This window comes from Miscanthus floridulus, chromosome 16, assembly GCF_019320115.1.
Source record: "Miscanthus floridulus cultivar M001 chromosome 16, ASM1932011v1, whole genome shotgun sequence".
Lineage (NCBI taxonomy): Eukaryota > Viridiplantae > Streptophyta > Magnoliopsida > Poales > Poaceae > Miscanthus > Miscanthus floridulus.
The window spans coordinates 32,155,079-32,171,237 of record NC_089595.1 but is presented as its reverse complement, the minus strand read 5'-3'; the positions used below and the strand labels follow the sequence as shown (position 1 = coordinate 32,171,237).

The 16,159-nt window shown below is 45.2% G+C and overlaps 1 protein-coding gene across 1 annotated transcript in view; it reads right to left on the bottom strand.

The window, feature by feature from the left end:
- Window positions 1-1,059: 1,059 nt before the first annotated feature.
- LOC136510535 (leghemoglobin reductase-like) overlaps window positions 1,060-16,159 on the bottom strand; it is a 22,212-nt gene continuing 7,112 nt past the window's right edge. The window contains exon 3 of the mRNA XM_066504951.1: window positions 1,060-1,224. Within this exon, the coding sequence (XP_066361048.1) occupies window positions 1,060-1,224 (165 nt within the window). The remainder of the gene's footprint in view (window positions 1,225-16,159) is intronic.

Here is a 16,159-nt window from a genome sequence, read left to right as displayed (position 1 = left end):
GGGAGCGGGTGACGTGGACACAGAGGCCTACCCTATCGCCACATCCGCGAAGCATGCCTCGGATGTGCCCCCTTCCATCCACCCTACCATAGACATGGCCACCTACATGAACGATGTCTCTAGTCATGCCACCTCTGCCTGCGATGTTGAGGACACGATCGGTCGCACCACGCCCGCCATGGGCACCCCGGACGTGCCCTCCTTGCCTGCTCTCCCATGGACGCAGCCATCGGCTGTGCCTCCCCGGTTGATGCCGTGGCTACCCCAATGCCACTCAGGCTTGCCACCAGCGTGGTGCTAGCCAGCTCCTGGCGCATTTGCTAAAGGAGGATCTTTTTTGGAGCGAGCCATAGGAGAGTCACATGTCCTCCGACGCTACAAGGGACATGGCGGTTAGTTCATGGCAAAAATCCGTCAATACAAAAGGATGAAAAAACTCTTAACTCACCCTGATTCCATCATGCGAGGATGTTTTGGGGCTGGCTTGCCTGACCCTGGCTACTCCTTATTGACATGTTGCCGCTTTGAGTCCTCCCTTGGCTCAGAGGGCTCGGACAAATCAGAATGGCCGCCTCCTGCTGACTCCGGAGGCGCTGCTGAGGGCTCGGACGGAGCGGAGTGACCTGTTTCCACTGGCTCTAGAGCCACCATCGAAGGCCCAGACAAGGCAAGGTGGCCAGATTCCGTTGGCTCTGAGGCCATCGTCGAAGGTCCAGATGGGGCAGGGCAGTTTGATTCCATCAGCTCTAGGGGCACGTCCTTCTCCTCCTACCCCATGGCGTGCTGTAGGAAGGGCCCCGCTAGCAGCAAAGGCGGGTCCTCATCCCCGACAGCCAAATCATCCCACGGGATGGGTGACATGGAGCTATCATCCTCCTCCTCCTCCTCTTCTTCCTCTTCTTCCAACGAACCTTGACATCGCTTCCCTCGCTGTAGCTTCGCTCGCTGCTTCAACTGCCATTTCTTCTCCTCATCGTCCTTCTTCTTCTTCCTTTGTTCACCCGTGGCACAATTCACCGCCCTCATGGCTACGTGCTCTAGCAGCGGCGCGATGAAGTCCTAAAAGACCAACCCTGCTGGTAGCTCAATGATGCCCGCGTCCAGCCGCATCATGGGAAGCCTCAGGATCAGGAACACAGTGTTGGCCTCCCCCATGGCCTCCTTGATGAGCTGTGTGACCTTGTTGTCACAGAGCAGCCCCTGGGTGAGCGTCATCCCGACAAGCTACATGCCGGGCATCATCCCATATAGCGGAAGGATGTGCGCCATCAAGGACGCCACCCTCCTCGCGTGATACCCCCCGATGGCGTTGGCACCGCGGAGGCCATGGGTCTTCAAGAATGCGATGGCCTCTAGGAGGTCACACATCCTCTTCTTCTCATTGATGGGTGGACCCCACGGCCATGATGGTAGAACCTCTTCAATTAGATGCCCAAAGAAGATAGGCAAGGGTGCGGCAAGGTCATCCTTCAGGTAGAACCAATGCGAGTGCCACCACTTGTTTGATCTAGAGAGCTGATAGGGCATGTACTCATCCGCTCGCTGCCCTCGGAGGTGGATGCCTATGCATCCCATTGGCATTGGGGTCTCATGCCCTCTCTCCTTCTTCTTGATCAAGGAGATGGAGAAGAAATATCTCCATAGCTCGAAGTGGGGCTTGATCCCTTGGTACCCCTTGCACATCACGATGAAGGCCACGATGTGCTGGATCCCATTGTGGTTCAAGTGTTGTAGCTCAATCTGATAGTGGTGCAGCAGACCCTAGAAGAACGGGTAGGGAGGAACTACGAGTCCGCGCTCGTGGAATGGCACGAAGGAAACAACATAGCCATCGGGTGGTGCCGATGCATTCTCACAGCCGGCCACGATCCACTCTGCCGCATTGATCCTTCTGCAGAGAAGACCACACTTGACAAGTCCCTTCATGTGTGCATGGGTAACATCGGAGTGGTATGATGAATCCATTGAGGATGGAGACGGCTGTGGAAAAGCAAAGGCGGCGGCAGAGAAGCAGAAGCCCTAGATCTAGGGCTCTGGCGTCAGATTAGTAAGCATGGTAGATCCGAACAATGGTGGTGGAGAAACGGCAAAGGTAAGGCTGTGGTTTTGATGTGTAGAAACATGGAGGAGGCCGCTATTTATAGGATGGAGCATTGTGAGAAGGCAAACCATCCATCTAGATTCACGCGCCTGCTGCATTGCGTCACGTCACCTCCCTCCGAAGATCATGCACACGCTATCTCTGGTCATGCCCTCAAAGAACACGTCGGATGACGGTTCGCCCGATCAATGGTGAAAGCATCTAGGCCCCTAGTTGGGTTTCGGTGATTAATGACGACATGAGATTACTATGACTAACGTGTGTTTTGTAGTGGCAATTTGAGTTAGGTTATGGTAATGGAAATTGATTGGGCAATCATGGTTGTCATGCCCTTGATGATGGAAATCATTTTGGTTTTCAAAGGAGGATGACAAGGTTAAGGAAGGACTAGTTCTAAGTGTCGTTTGGTGTTGGAGAGACACTTAGAGTAGTTTAGGACTTTGTTTTTCCTTTGGCCATACTATTAAGGGGGGTATAGACTAGTAGCTTGACCTAGGTGAGTCTAGTGGGTTAGGTGTGGTGCACACTTGTCAAACCTAGCACTAGGTAGCTCAGGAATAGCCCTAAGATCAATTGGAGTCAACTTCATTCACATATGATTTCAAGTTGGAAGTGAATGGAGGGTCAAATGACTAACCGGACGCTGGTCTGGTTGTGACCGAACACTGGATGGTGAGTCTGGTCAGTTCATTTGATCAACTATAGTCATATGGTACTGACCGGACGCTGAGTGGAGGAGCACCGGATGCTGGGGTGCCTATGTCCTATCAACTCCAGAGAGGTTCTAGAGAGGCTTTTGCTTGACCGGATGCATCTGGTGGGTACTGACCAAATGCTGGGGTGCTTGTGTCTGGTCAACTCTAGTAAGGTTATAGAATGGGTTTTTCTTGACCGGACACTGGTCAGACTTCGGTCAGAACTTAACGGCTCTTTCTAACACAGTGGCGGGCATAACTGACCGGAGCGTCCGGTCACCCTGACTGGTGTGTCTGGTCAGCCCATAGAGTGATGACTCTGCCTCCAAACATTATGTTTTGAATGAGGGGGTATAAATACTTACTTCACTCATCCTTAGGAGGTCTCTTGCCCATTTGTTCATCTGAGAAACACCTTTATAGTGTAAGGGAGAGCAAGAGGCTAGTGAGGTGATTGAGATTTGAGAATTCAAGATTAAGGACCTCATTAGTGAATAGAGAGTAGCAAGTGTGCATCCATCTTTCTCATTAGGCTTGTCTTGGTCAAGTGAGAGTTTGTGCTTGTTACTCTTGGTGATCGCCATCACCAAGATGGCTTAGTGGTGATTGGAAGCTTGGTGATCATCCGACAGAGCTTGTGGATGACCCAAGTCATGTTGTGAGCGGTTGTGGGTGATTCACCATGACAGAGTGTCAAAGAATCAGCCTGTAGAGAGCATTTGATCCTTGCGCGAATCAAGAGGGAGCTACACCCTTGCGCGGGTGCTCCAACGAGGACTAGTGGAGAGTGGTGACTCTCTGATACCTCGGGAAAACATCACCGTGTTCCTTTCCCTCTCTTTACTTTGAGCATTTACATTTGAGCAATTCATTTCATGTCTTTACATTCCTAGAATTGTTATGCTTGAGTAGGATTGGAACCTAGGGTGTAAAACTTTTGTGCGGTAGAAAAATAGAAACATATTCTAGGCACAAGGGGTGAAGTGGGCTAAGTGTAGGACTTAATTATTGCATAAAATTTAGAATTAGCCTAATTCACCCCCCTCTTGGGCATCTTGATCCTTTCAATTGGTATCAGAGTCTCGTGCTCCCTAAATTAGGCATAACCACCTAGAGCAAGATGTCCCATGGGGATGGACCCCCTCCTATCTTTGAGGGAGATGATTTTTCTTATTGGAAAATTCACATGGAGGCATACCTAGAGGCTTTAGATGTTGGAGTTCTTAGAGCCACCTCATAAGGCTTCCCAAAACCTAAAAATCCCACCAACCCTCAAGGCAATGAGGTTAACTACAAAAAGTGGAATGCAAAGGCTAGAAACACCCTCTTTACAGGCCTTTGCAAGGGTGTCTTTAATCGTGTGTGGAACTACAAAGACACCCATGCACTATGGTCGGACATTTGTGCGCTCCATGAGGGAACCATGAGTGAGCATGAGGAACGCTATCATCTTGTGATGAAAAAGCTTAATTCATTTGAGATACTTCCTAGAGAAAGTGCCAATGAGATGTATTCACGCTTGAATATTCTTGTAGAGGAAGTCAATGGGCTTGGGCTCACAAAAATGCAACCATCCGATGTTGTGAGAAAAATATTGAGTGTCCTCCCCATTGACAAGTATGGGCATATTGTGATGGTGCTTCATCAAGGTGATCTTTCCACCACTACACCAACTCAAATATTAGGGAAGATCAATGCACATGAGATGTACATGCACATCACTCCACAAGATGTCTCTTCTTCCACCAAGAAGAAAGATTTGGCATTCAAGGCTAGCCAAGAGAAGAGGGGCAAAGCAAGAGTTGATCATGATAGCTCAAGTGATGATGAGATTAATGATGCAAGTCTTGCTCTCATAGTGAGAAGAACCACCAAGATGCTCAAGAAGCTAAACAAGAATGGTGTCACATTTGATGGCAAGAAGAAGAAATTCTTCACTAGTAGTAGAAGGAAGCCCATCTTAAAAATGGATTGCTATAATTATAGAGAACTTGGTCATCTAGCTCATCAATGCCCCAAACTCAAGAAAGACAAGTACAAGAAGAAGTACAAGGCCAAGAAAGATGACTCAAGTGATGAAGATGATGATGAGAAGAAGAAGAACAAGCCATACAAGAAGAAGGATGGCAAGAAGAAGGAATTTTACAAGAAGAAGAAGAATGGCAAGGCATACATTGTTGGTGATTGGCTCACGGACATTGAATCATCAAGTGGCTCATCCGATCATGAAAGTAAGAATGAGAAGGAGAAGGTGGCCGCTCTTGTGATTGGTTCTTCACTATCTTCATCGACACCACTGCCATCATCCTCTACACACCTATGCCTTATGGCCAGGGGTGAATGAAAGGTACAAAAGGATGATGATAGTAGTGGTGATGATAATGCTAGCAATGATGAAAATGGTAGTGATAGTGATAAAGAATTTGAATCACCTTCTTATGATGATCTTGTCAAGTTGCTAAACCAATACACTAAAATCATTAGAAAGACAAGAGCTAAAAAATAAAAAGCTAGAACTTGAGAAAGACTCACTCTTAGCAAAATATGACATAGCTGAAAAAGCTAGTGTTGAGCTTAGAGAAGAAAATAAAATTGTGTCATCCAAACTCAAGGTGCTCAAAACCTCTAAAAAGGAGCTTAGAGAAAAACATGATAAACTTGAGGGGATACATAATGAGCTTATCACTAGTTACAATTTGCTAAAAGAAGAGTACACCAATCTAAAGATTAATCATGACAATCTTGTTCTTTCTCATGAGTTATTATCCAATGAGCCACATGATGCTACTAACAATGTTGTTAAGATTGATATAGCTACATCATGTGATGACTTGATTGTTGAGAGCATTGAGCAAGGTTCTAGTAGCAAAGGCAAGAAAGTGGTTGAGTCCGACAACTATGATGTTTATGTCAAGCTCAAGAATGAGAATGAAAAGCTCAAGAAAGATCTTGAAAAGCTATCAACCACCAACACAATTGTGATAGAGAATCTTGACAAAGATTATAATATGGCTCTTGAATATGAGATGCTTAAAGAAGAGAACAAGAGACTCAAGATTGAGAAAGATCATGATGAACTTGAGAAGAAAACAAGAAGCTCAAGTTGGAAGAAGAGCATCTCAAGACCGGCTTGAGCATGTTCACAAGAGGCCAATATCTCCAAAGTGAGCTACTCATGAACACCATGATGAAGATGGATAGAAGTGGTATTGGGTACTTAGCAAATCAAGAGAAGAAAGCTCAAGCTCAACATCAACAATAATACAAGTCAAAGCCTAAGCCAAAGAGATGCTTTGAGTGTGGACAAGAAGGTCACTTTTCTCATGAGTGTCAAACTCCACCACCAAAATCCTTACCCAAGCATGCTAGACGCTTTGCCTTCAATGCTCACTACATGCTTAGAAAGGATTCTAGTGGAAAGATGAAAGTCATGTTCTTAGGTCCATCCAACAAGAATAGGCCTAAGCAAATTTGGGTTGCAAAGTCACTAGTGGAGAAAGTCAAGGGCCCTCATCAAGTTTGGGTCCCTAAACAACAAGCTTGATCTCTTATGTGTAGGTGAACTATAAGACCGGTGGAAGTCATTGGGTTATTGATAGTTGTTGCACTCAACATATGACCAGTGATCCTCGTATGTTCACCTCACTAGATGAAGAAGTAGATGGACAAGAAAGGATTACATCTAGTGATAATTCAAAGGGCAAAGTTCAAGGATTGGGCAAAGTTGCAATATCAAATGATCATTCAATATCAAATGTGCTATATGTTGCTTCATTGAGTTTCAAGTTGCTATCTGTTGGTCAATTGTGTGATCTTGGCTTTCAATGTTTGTTTACTAAGAAGGAAGTGGTTGTATCAAAGAAAGATGATGATCAAGTCATATTCAAGGGCTTTAGATACAACAACCTATATCTAGTGGATTTCACCTCCGAAGATGCAAGCTTAAAGAAATGCTTATTCACCAAAACAACACTTGGGTGGCTATGGCATAGAAGACTTGCACATGTTGGGATGAGCTCACTCAAGAAGCTAATGACGAATGATTTGGTGAGAGGTTTAAAGGATGTGAAATTTGAGAAGTACAAGCTTTATAGTGCATGTCAAGCCAGCAAGCAAGTTGCCAACACTCATCCAACCAAAGCTTACATGTCAACAACACGAGTGCTAGAGCTTCTCCACGTGGACTTATTTGGACCAACAACTTACAAGAGTTTGGGAGGCAATCTCTATTGTCTTGTGATAGTTGATGACTACTCTAGATATACTTGAGTGTTCTTCCTTCATGACAAGACCAAAGTGGCCGCATGCTTCAAGAAGTTTGCCAAGAGAGCACAAAATGAATTTGAAGTGAAGCTCAAAAAGATAAGAAGTGACAATGGAAAAGAATTTGACAACACAAACATTGAAGCATATTGTGATGAAGTTGAGATCAAGAATGAGGTCTCCGCAACATACACTCCTCAACAAAATGGTGTAGTAGAGAGAAAAAACCGGACACTTATCACCCTTGCAAGAACAATGCTTGATGAGTACAATACACCGGAAGCTCTATGGGTGGAAGCTATCAACACCGCATGTTATGCATCCAACCGCCTATTCCTTCAAAAGTTTCCTGGCAAGACCCCTTATGAGTTGCTCAATGGGAAGAAGCCGGATGTCTCATTCTTCCGAGTGTTTGGTTGCAATTGCTACATCTACAAGAAGCGACAACACCTAGGGAAGTTCTAAAGATGTTGTGATATTGGTTTTCTTGTTGGTTACTCATCAAAGTCCAAAGCATATTGAGTATTTAATCATGCCACCGGCTTGGTTGAAGAAACATATGATGTGGAATTTGATGAATCTAACGGCTCTCAAGGAGCACATGAGAATCTTGATGATGTAGGAAATGAACCATTGAGGGAGGCCATGAAGAACATTCCTGTTGGAGACATCAAGCCCAAAGACGATGAAGATGATGTACAAGTAATTGATCCATCCTCTTCATCAAATATGCTACAAGATGATGATAAAGATGGGAGAGTAGAAAATGAAGATACTCACATCTCCCGTGATCAAATGGTGGCACAAGCTCAAGATGTTGATGCTCCACAACCTCCCCCTCAAGTGGTTGATAGAAAAAATTCACCCCTACTATAAGCACATCCATAAGATCTCATCATAGGGAGTCCTTCAAAGGGTGTAATGACTCACTCTTAAAAACTTACTTCATTTATTGAACATCACTCGTTTGTCTCTTGCATTGAGCCTAAAAATGTAGAAGAAGCTCTTCAAGATTTGGATTGGATAAATGCCATGCATGAAGAGCTGAACAACTTCACCTGCAATTAAGTTTAGACACTTGAAGAGCGACCACAAGGAGCAAGAGTCATTGGAACAAAGTGGGTATTCCGCAACAAGCCAGATGATCAAGGAATTGTTGTCAGGAACAAGGCAAGACTAGTTGCAAAGGGGTTCTCTCAAGTTTAATTGTTGGATTTTAGAGAGACCTTTGCACCGATTGCAAGACTTGAAGCCATTCATATCCTTCTTGCATATGCATCGCATCATGAAATGAAATTATATCAAATGGATGTTAAAAGTGCATTTTTAAATGGCTTCATAAATGAACTAGTCTATGTTGATCAACCTTCTGGGTTTGAAGACCCTAGATATCCTAATCATGTCTATAGGTTGTCCAAGGTGCTATATGGGCTTAAGCAAGCCCCAAGAGCTTGGTATGAGCGCCTTTGGGATTTCCTAATTGAGAAGGGCTTCACCATTGGAAAGGTTGATACCACACTATTCATCAAGAAGCTTGATGGAGAGATCTTCATTTGTCAAGTATATGTGGATGATATCATATTTGGCTCATCAAATGAATATTATTGCAAAGAGTTTGGTGAATTGATGTCAAAGGAGTTCGAGATGTCTATGATTGGAGAGCTTACATTCTTTCTTGGTTTTCAAGTCAAGCAAATGAGAGAGGGGATTTTCATCTCTCAAGAAAAGTATACCAAGGACCTTCTCAAGAGGTTCAAAATGGATGAATGTAAGCCAATCAAGACACCTATGCCATCAAATGGACATCTCAACCTAGATGAGGGAGGTAAAATGGTTGATCAAACTCTCTACCATTCTATGATTCGTAGCTTGTTATATTTGACCGCATCTAGGTCTGACATCATGTTTAGTGTGTGTATGTGTGCTAGATTTCAAGCTAATCCTAAGGAGGCTCACATGGTTGCAATTAAAAGAATCATTAGGTACCTTAAGCACACACCAAGCATTGGTCTTTGGTATCCCAAAGGAGCTAGATTCCAATTAGTTAGCTATTTCAATTTGGATTATGCCGGTTGCAAAATTGATAGAAAAAGCACATCTAGAGGGTGTCATTTTCTTGGTAGATCATTAGTGTTTTGGACCTCCAAGAAGCAAAATAGTGTGGCATTGTCCACCGCCGAAGCGGAGTACATTGTCGTGGGTGCTTGTTGTGCATAAATTCTTTACATGAAGCAAACTTTGCTAGACTATGGTGTAGTTCTAGAAAAGGTACCTCTCTTGTGTGACAATGAGAGCGCGGTAAAGCTTGCTAATAATCCGGTTCAACACTCTCGCACCAAGCACATAGATATCCGTCCCCACTTTCTTAGAGATCATGTTGCTAAAAAATGATATATCACTAGAAGGTGTAAGGGCCGAGGATCAATTGGTGGATATCTTCACTAAACCGCTAGATGAGGCTATATTTTGTCGATTGAGGAATGAGCTCAATGTGCTTGATTTTAGTAACTTCACTAAAAAATAAACTTGTGTTGTCCCTTGCATTGCATTGTAATATAAAACATGTTTAATTTTTAGTAATGCACCTAGGGCTTGTCTAACATGGTTAAGATAACCACTGAAAAGCATGTGAAAAAGCTTAACCTTGGATCAAACTTGACAAGCAACTAGACTTACTTTCAAGTATTGCATTGCATGTGCATGTATGTTGCTTGGTTGTTTCTTTTCGGTTATCTTTTGAGCACCCGTTGTGTTTTTCCACAAATAGGGAGAGCATTTGAGGCATCTATTGATTCTAAACCCTATTGTGTGGCCACATGTTGCTCCTCGACCCTTTTATTGCATATTTTCTTAAAAAGATTTATAGCCTAAGGCAAAATACTTTGAGAATTTGAGGGTTTGAGAGAGGTCTCTCACATAAGTCCCAATTGGATAAGGCAGCGCAAAGGAACTTTCAAGATTTGTTGAAAAATGGTGATCGGACGCTGCACCGAACTCTGCTTCCAGCATTCGATCAGTTCATAGGAGGTGAATAGATGCAGCACAGAAGTGACCGGATGCTGAACAGTGTTCCTCCAGCGTCCGGTGTGAAGAAGGACCTGAGTTTGGTCAACAAAGGAGAAGATGTCAGGATCGACCGTACTCTGTTTTGCATCTGGTCAAGGGTAATCGGATGCGTCCAATCATGACTTGAGGGGTTTTGGACCTCTCTGTTGTCAATCGGACTTCGGATGGCAGCGCTCATTTGTTGCCACCGGTGCGTCCGGTCAGTCGAATCCGAATGGATTTAATTCTCCTTTCCTTGTCTGTCACGGGGGGCACTATATATTCCTTTGTACGCCATGCCACCACTCTAACCACCATCTTCCTCTATGCCACTACCCTAACCCTACCTCCACTGCCACGTCCATGCTCGTGCTCCCATGCCCAAAGTCCATGCCGTCGCGCCACGCGCAGCCAACCGACCCACGCCGCACTGCTCCACGCTGTCGTGCCACTGTGACCCCTGTCGTCACGCATCACGGGTCTCACCCATGCCGCCATCCAATACGCCACCACATCTCCTCAGCCGTAGCACCACTTCACATCACCCAACCCTAACCCTAGGCATAACATTGCTGATCCCAAGTGGTGCCCTGTGATCCTCTCCTTGCCAATCACCAGATCATCGGATTTGATCAGGTAGCAAACCATCGATTTCAATTTCTCATCTACTGCTTGCTTCTTAGGGTTTCTCACCTCTAGATGAATATAGTGATTATTTATATTTCCTATCTATTCCATCGTGCAGCGAGTCGGTGCTCTTGTGGTTGACTTGATAGTGGTAGTTTTACTCAGGGCCAAGCCCGCAAGTACGGATTGAGGCAGTTATTTCTTGTTAGTGGTAGTGATATTGTTTGGCTTCAGAGATGGCACATTGCAAGAATGCTGGAGGTGGTCCTGGTGATGAGGATCCAAGGCCTCTACCTCACCTAACTACGTAGCAAAAGGGAAAGGCAAAAATGACTATAAAAAAGAAGCAGAAGTTAGATGATGTTGAGGCAGAGAGGGCAGCAGCATTGGTAGCCACCACAGAGCATGCAAAGAGAGGTGGAGCTAGTAGTGGTGTTCGCATAGGCGACCAATTGTCACCGGCTCAGAGGGTCGCCATCGAGAGGATTGAGGCTAGTCTTGGTAGTCCACTCAGGACTGTCATGCTTGGAGGACGGCGTGTCTATTTAGAGGAGAGTCAGACTTAGGGGGAGACTAAATAGTAGACATAGTCAGTAGAGCAGATAGAGGATGCTCAGTAGGGAGAGTAGGTTGAGGAGGCAGAGCAGGCAGCATAGCCATAGCTTTGATGCTCCAGCCATACACATACTCAGGTGTCACCGAGGCCTCAGACATAGAGGCGGGGCTCTTGTCCACCTCTGAGACCATAGGGTCTGCCTCCAGTGGTTCACCTTGACCTGAGGGTAGCTACAGCTAGACAGGTGTAGCAGCTATGGTTTGTTTAGTTTGAGGATTGGTTTCCACCGAGGTGGGATGAGTGTGCGTCAGAGCACTTCTACACCGTACTATAGGAGGATTTCTATAATGCATATCTTAATAGTGGTGTTGCCTTTAGATCTCAATAGGTCTGCTCCATAGAGTCTTTAGTTGCAGCTGTAGGCAAGTAGATCCATCCTCACCTCTCTTATCTACCAGGCTTGATAGACCTTCTTGGATGAACCGGTTGCTATGTTCCATCATGGGTCCGTGAGTCCTACTCCTCTCTATGGATTGACTCGAGGCACAAATTTATTCACTTTGCTTTCAGAGGCTGTGACTATAGGCTCCAGAGCTCGAGGGTCAAAGAGATACTAAGGATTCTAGAGTCACCTATTTGCCTTCATGAGGTATGCTATGGATAGACCGAGCCTCCAAGACACCCTCACGGTAGACTTGTGCCACCTATAGATCTCATCAGACCGTGCTTCATAGAGCCATTTGGCGAGGGGTCGAGCAGGACACCACGTGACCTTACACCTATAGCTTGGCTCCTTGATGCTATTATGAGGAGGACTCTACTTCTGAGGATGGGTTACCGTGAGGGTTTGACTCGCATTCAGCTATGGTTAGTGCATTCTCTGGTGTCTCAGACTGTATTTGATATTTGGAATGTAATGCTTTCAGATATGGAGGACACACTAGCAGAGGGCTTCAGAGGTCACCGTCAGCTACCTTATGCTCATTGGATCACTTTTCTTATCCAAAAGGCAGTTACATAGAAGTCTCCTAAGACAATGGCAGAGTACACAAGTGCTACTACTGAGTTTCCACCATATGACATGAGCCAGATGCTACGTCATAGCCATGCTAGGACACCTCGCTAGTCAAGCCATCGCCCAGAGGTACCAGAGACAACAGCCTAGTAGGATGAGATCATTAGGGGCATTGCAGCGATAGAGGAGGAGCAACTTGATGCTCAGCAAGAGGATGAGGTTGAGAGCGACTCGAGTGATAGCTTTGATGATGACTATTAGCCGATTTCATAGATGGCTCCTTGACCGCACGATAGAGAGGCCAGTGGCTCTAGCTCCGCTCCACCATAGCCACCGCAGATAGACCCGGCACTCCTAGCTGTACTTGAGTGGATGAGGCAGGACTAGGCATATCAGGCACAGGAGACCACCACTACACTTGCTCAAGTTTAGACACGATAGGATGAGTTTTAGAGGCAGCAGCAGTAGCTTATGATTCAGCAGCAGTTACTTGGTTTCATGCAGCATGTATTCACTACTATTGGGGTTGCTCCTCAGCAGTCTACACCTCAGATCGGCCAGCCTGCCACCACCACTTCAGTGACTCCAACTGTACATCCTAGTGGGCTTTAGAGTTAGGGATAACCAGCTACTCAGTTTGCTTCATCTATAGAGCATGTGTCCCAGTGGTTTGCTTCACCAATGACTGCTTAGGGTCCTCACTTTACTCCCATTGTTACGGGCTTCACTCCGACTTAGAGTTCTTCAATGTTGGTGACAGACAACCCAGTCTCCAGGAGTCTCGGTGCTACTTTTAGCGAGCTTACAAGGCTGAAAGGTCTTAATGGCTAGAGGGGGGGGGTGAATAGCCTATTAAAAATTTCTACAACAACACTTAACAAACCGGTTAGACAATTATGGGGCGAAGCAAGTGTTGCACTAGCCTACTAAAATTGCGAGCCACCTACCACAATTCTAGTTTATATAGTTTATATCCACACAATAGCTATGTCACTACACTAAGTATGCTCTCAAAGGCTAACTAAAGAGCCACACTAACCAAACTAACAAGCTCTCACAACTAGCTACACTAAAGAGCTTGACAACTAGTTTGCGGTAATGTAGAGAGAGTGAACAAGTTGTTTATACCACCGTGTCGAGGAAGGAGCCAATCAATCATAAGAATGAATATCAATGAAGACCAATCACCTTAAAATCAAATGATGACACAATGATTTTTTACTGAGGTTCACTTGCTTGCCGTCAAGCTAGTCCTTGTTGTGGCGATTCAGTCACTTGGAGGTTAACGCGCTAATTGGCATCACACGCCAAACCCTTAATAGGGTGCCGCACAACCAACATAAGATGAGGATCACACAAGCCATGAGCAATTTACTAGAGTACCTTTTGGCTCTCCACCGGGGAAAGATCAAGAATCCCTCACAATCACCACGATTGGAGCCGGAGACAATCACCAACCTCCGCTCGATGATCCTCGCTGCTCCAAGCCATCTAGGTGGTGGCAACCACCAAGAGTAACAAGCAAATCCCATAGCGAAACACGAAAACCAAGTGCCTCTAGATGCAAACACTCAAGCAATGCACTTGGATTCACTCCCAATCTCATAAAGATGTTGAATCTATTTTGGAGATGAGTGGGAAGGCTTTGGCTAAGCTCACAAGGTTGCTATGTCAATGCAAATGGCCAAGAGTATGAGCTAGAGCTAGCAATGGGGCTTAAATATAAGTCCCCATGAAATAGAGCCGTTGTACCCCTTCACTGGGCATTGCTTGGGGTGACCGGACGCACCCTGCTAGCGTCCGATCAACGGATGGTTGCCATGTCATCCCTCTCTTCAAATATTGAGCGCCCGATCCCAACGGTCAAGTAATGACCGGACGTAGCACAATGCCATGACTGAGCATAGGACCCTAGCGTCTGGTCACTTCTAGTAAGGTTCCAGTCACGACTGGACGCGTCAGTTGGATCACGATCGGTCATAGGACCCTAGCGTCCGGTCACTTCCAGTAAGCCTCCACTCACGACCGAACGCGTCCGGTCATGCCCGACTAGACTCACCCAGCATTCGATCACTCATTGCCTCCTATGTGCGCTGCCACACAGCAGGACCGGACGCACCCCACCAGCATCCGGTCACAAAGTGACCCAGCATCCGGTCAAAGACCGACGCCAGCGTCTTCACTGCTTCCACTGACCGGACGCTCCGGTCTAGTTGAGACTAGCATCCGATGCACTCTATGAAAGCCTATCTTTTCTATATAGGGTGCTGATGAAGTTTCTTACCCTTGCTCCCAAGTGCTAAACACAATGTGTATCACCTTTGTGCATGTATGTTAGCATATTTTTCACAAACATTTTCAAGGGTGTTAGCACTCCACTAGATCCTAAATGCATATGCAATGAGTTAGAGCATCTAGTGACACTTTGATAACCGTATTTTGATACGAGTTTCACCCCTCTTAATAGTATGACTACCGATCCTAAATGTGATCACACTCACTAAGTGTCTCGATCACCAAAATAAAAATGGCTCCTACCACTTATACCTTTGCCTTGAGCCTTTTGTTTTTCTCTTTCTTCTTTTCAAGTCCAAGCACTTGATCATTACCATGGCATCATCATTATCATGTCATGATCTTCATTTGCTTCACCACTTGGAATGTGCTACCTATCTCATGATCACTTTGATAAACTAGGTTAGCACTTAGGGTTTCATCAATTCACCAAAATCAAACTAGAGCTTTCAAGGGCAACCTACACCTCTAGAGTTATGAGTCCATGTCCCTACCACAGCTGCTCTAGTTACTAGGACTGCTAAGATGATTCCATCATCTGTTGCATCGTCCGAGCCACCATAGACAGTCACTCCTACACTTGAGGCTTCAATGATAGCAACAGCGGTAGTTGTGGCTCCACTTCCTATAGTGACACCCTTAGAGTCATAGGCCATGCCAGTTACTGAGCAGACCTAGACCACTTCATCTTCACTTCTAGCTACCAAGGATCAGACAGCTTAGAGTTTAGGATTAGAGGATGATGCAGCTCAGTTCTAGATTTCTCACCGCACCTCAGCGCTCGACTCGACTGCTCCCGTCCCACCGTCCGACCCTTAGGTTTTGGTGCTTGATGCCAAAGGGGGAGAGTGAGTGAGTATGTTAGATCTAGGGGGTGTTAGATCTAGGGGGAGCATGTGAGATAGTCTCGATACGATTCTTTTGGTCTTTTGTGTGTGATACTTCATGCATTCAGGTTTACTTTTATGCATTATATTATATACATGTGATAGTGAGACTTATGTGACATGTGTGCTCTCTACATTTATATATATATGTCATGTCACTTGGTTATGCTCATTTGCTTTGCTTCTGCATTTTACTCTGATTCAAATGAGCTTTACTTCATGTACTCATGCTTATTTCATATCTTTTGAGTACACCATGTTAGCTTGATAATATAAGCATGTCTAACCCCTTTGTTCTTATTGTCAAAAGCTTATATGAACCAAGCATGTTGAAAACCTCACTCATCTCTTTTACATACTCAAGGTTGTGTTGTCATCAATCATCAAAAAGGGGGAGATTGAAAGCATCTAGGCCCCTAGTGGGTTTCAGTGATTAATGATGGCACGATATTACTATGACTAACGTGTGTTTTGCGAAGGCAATTTGAGTTAGGTCATGGTAATGGAAATTGATTGGGCAATCATGGTTATCATGCCCCTAATGATGGAAATCATTTTGGTTTTCAAAGGATGGACGACAAGGTTAAGGATGGACTAGTTCTAAGTATCGTTTAGCGTTGGATAGACAGAGTAGTTTAGGACTTTGTTTTTCCTTTGGCCATACTATTAAGGGGG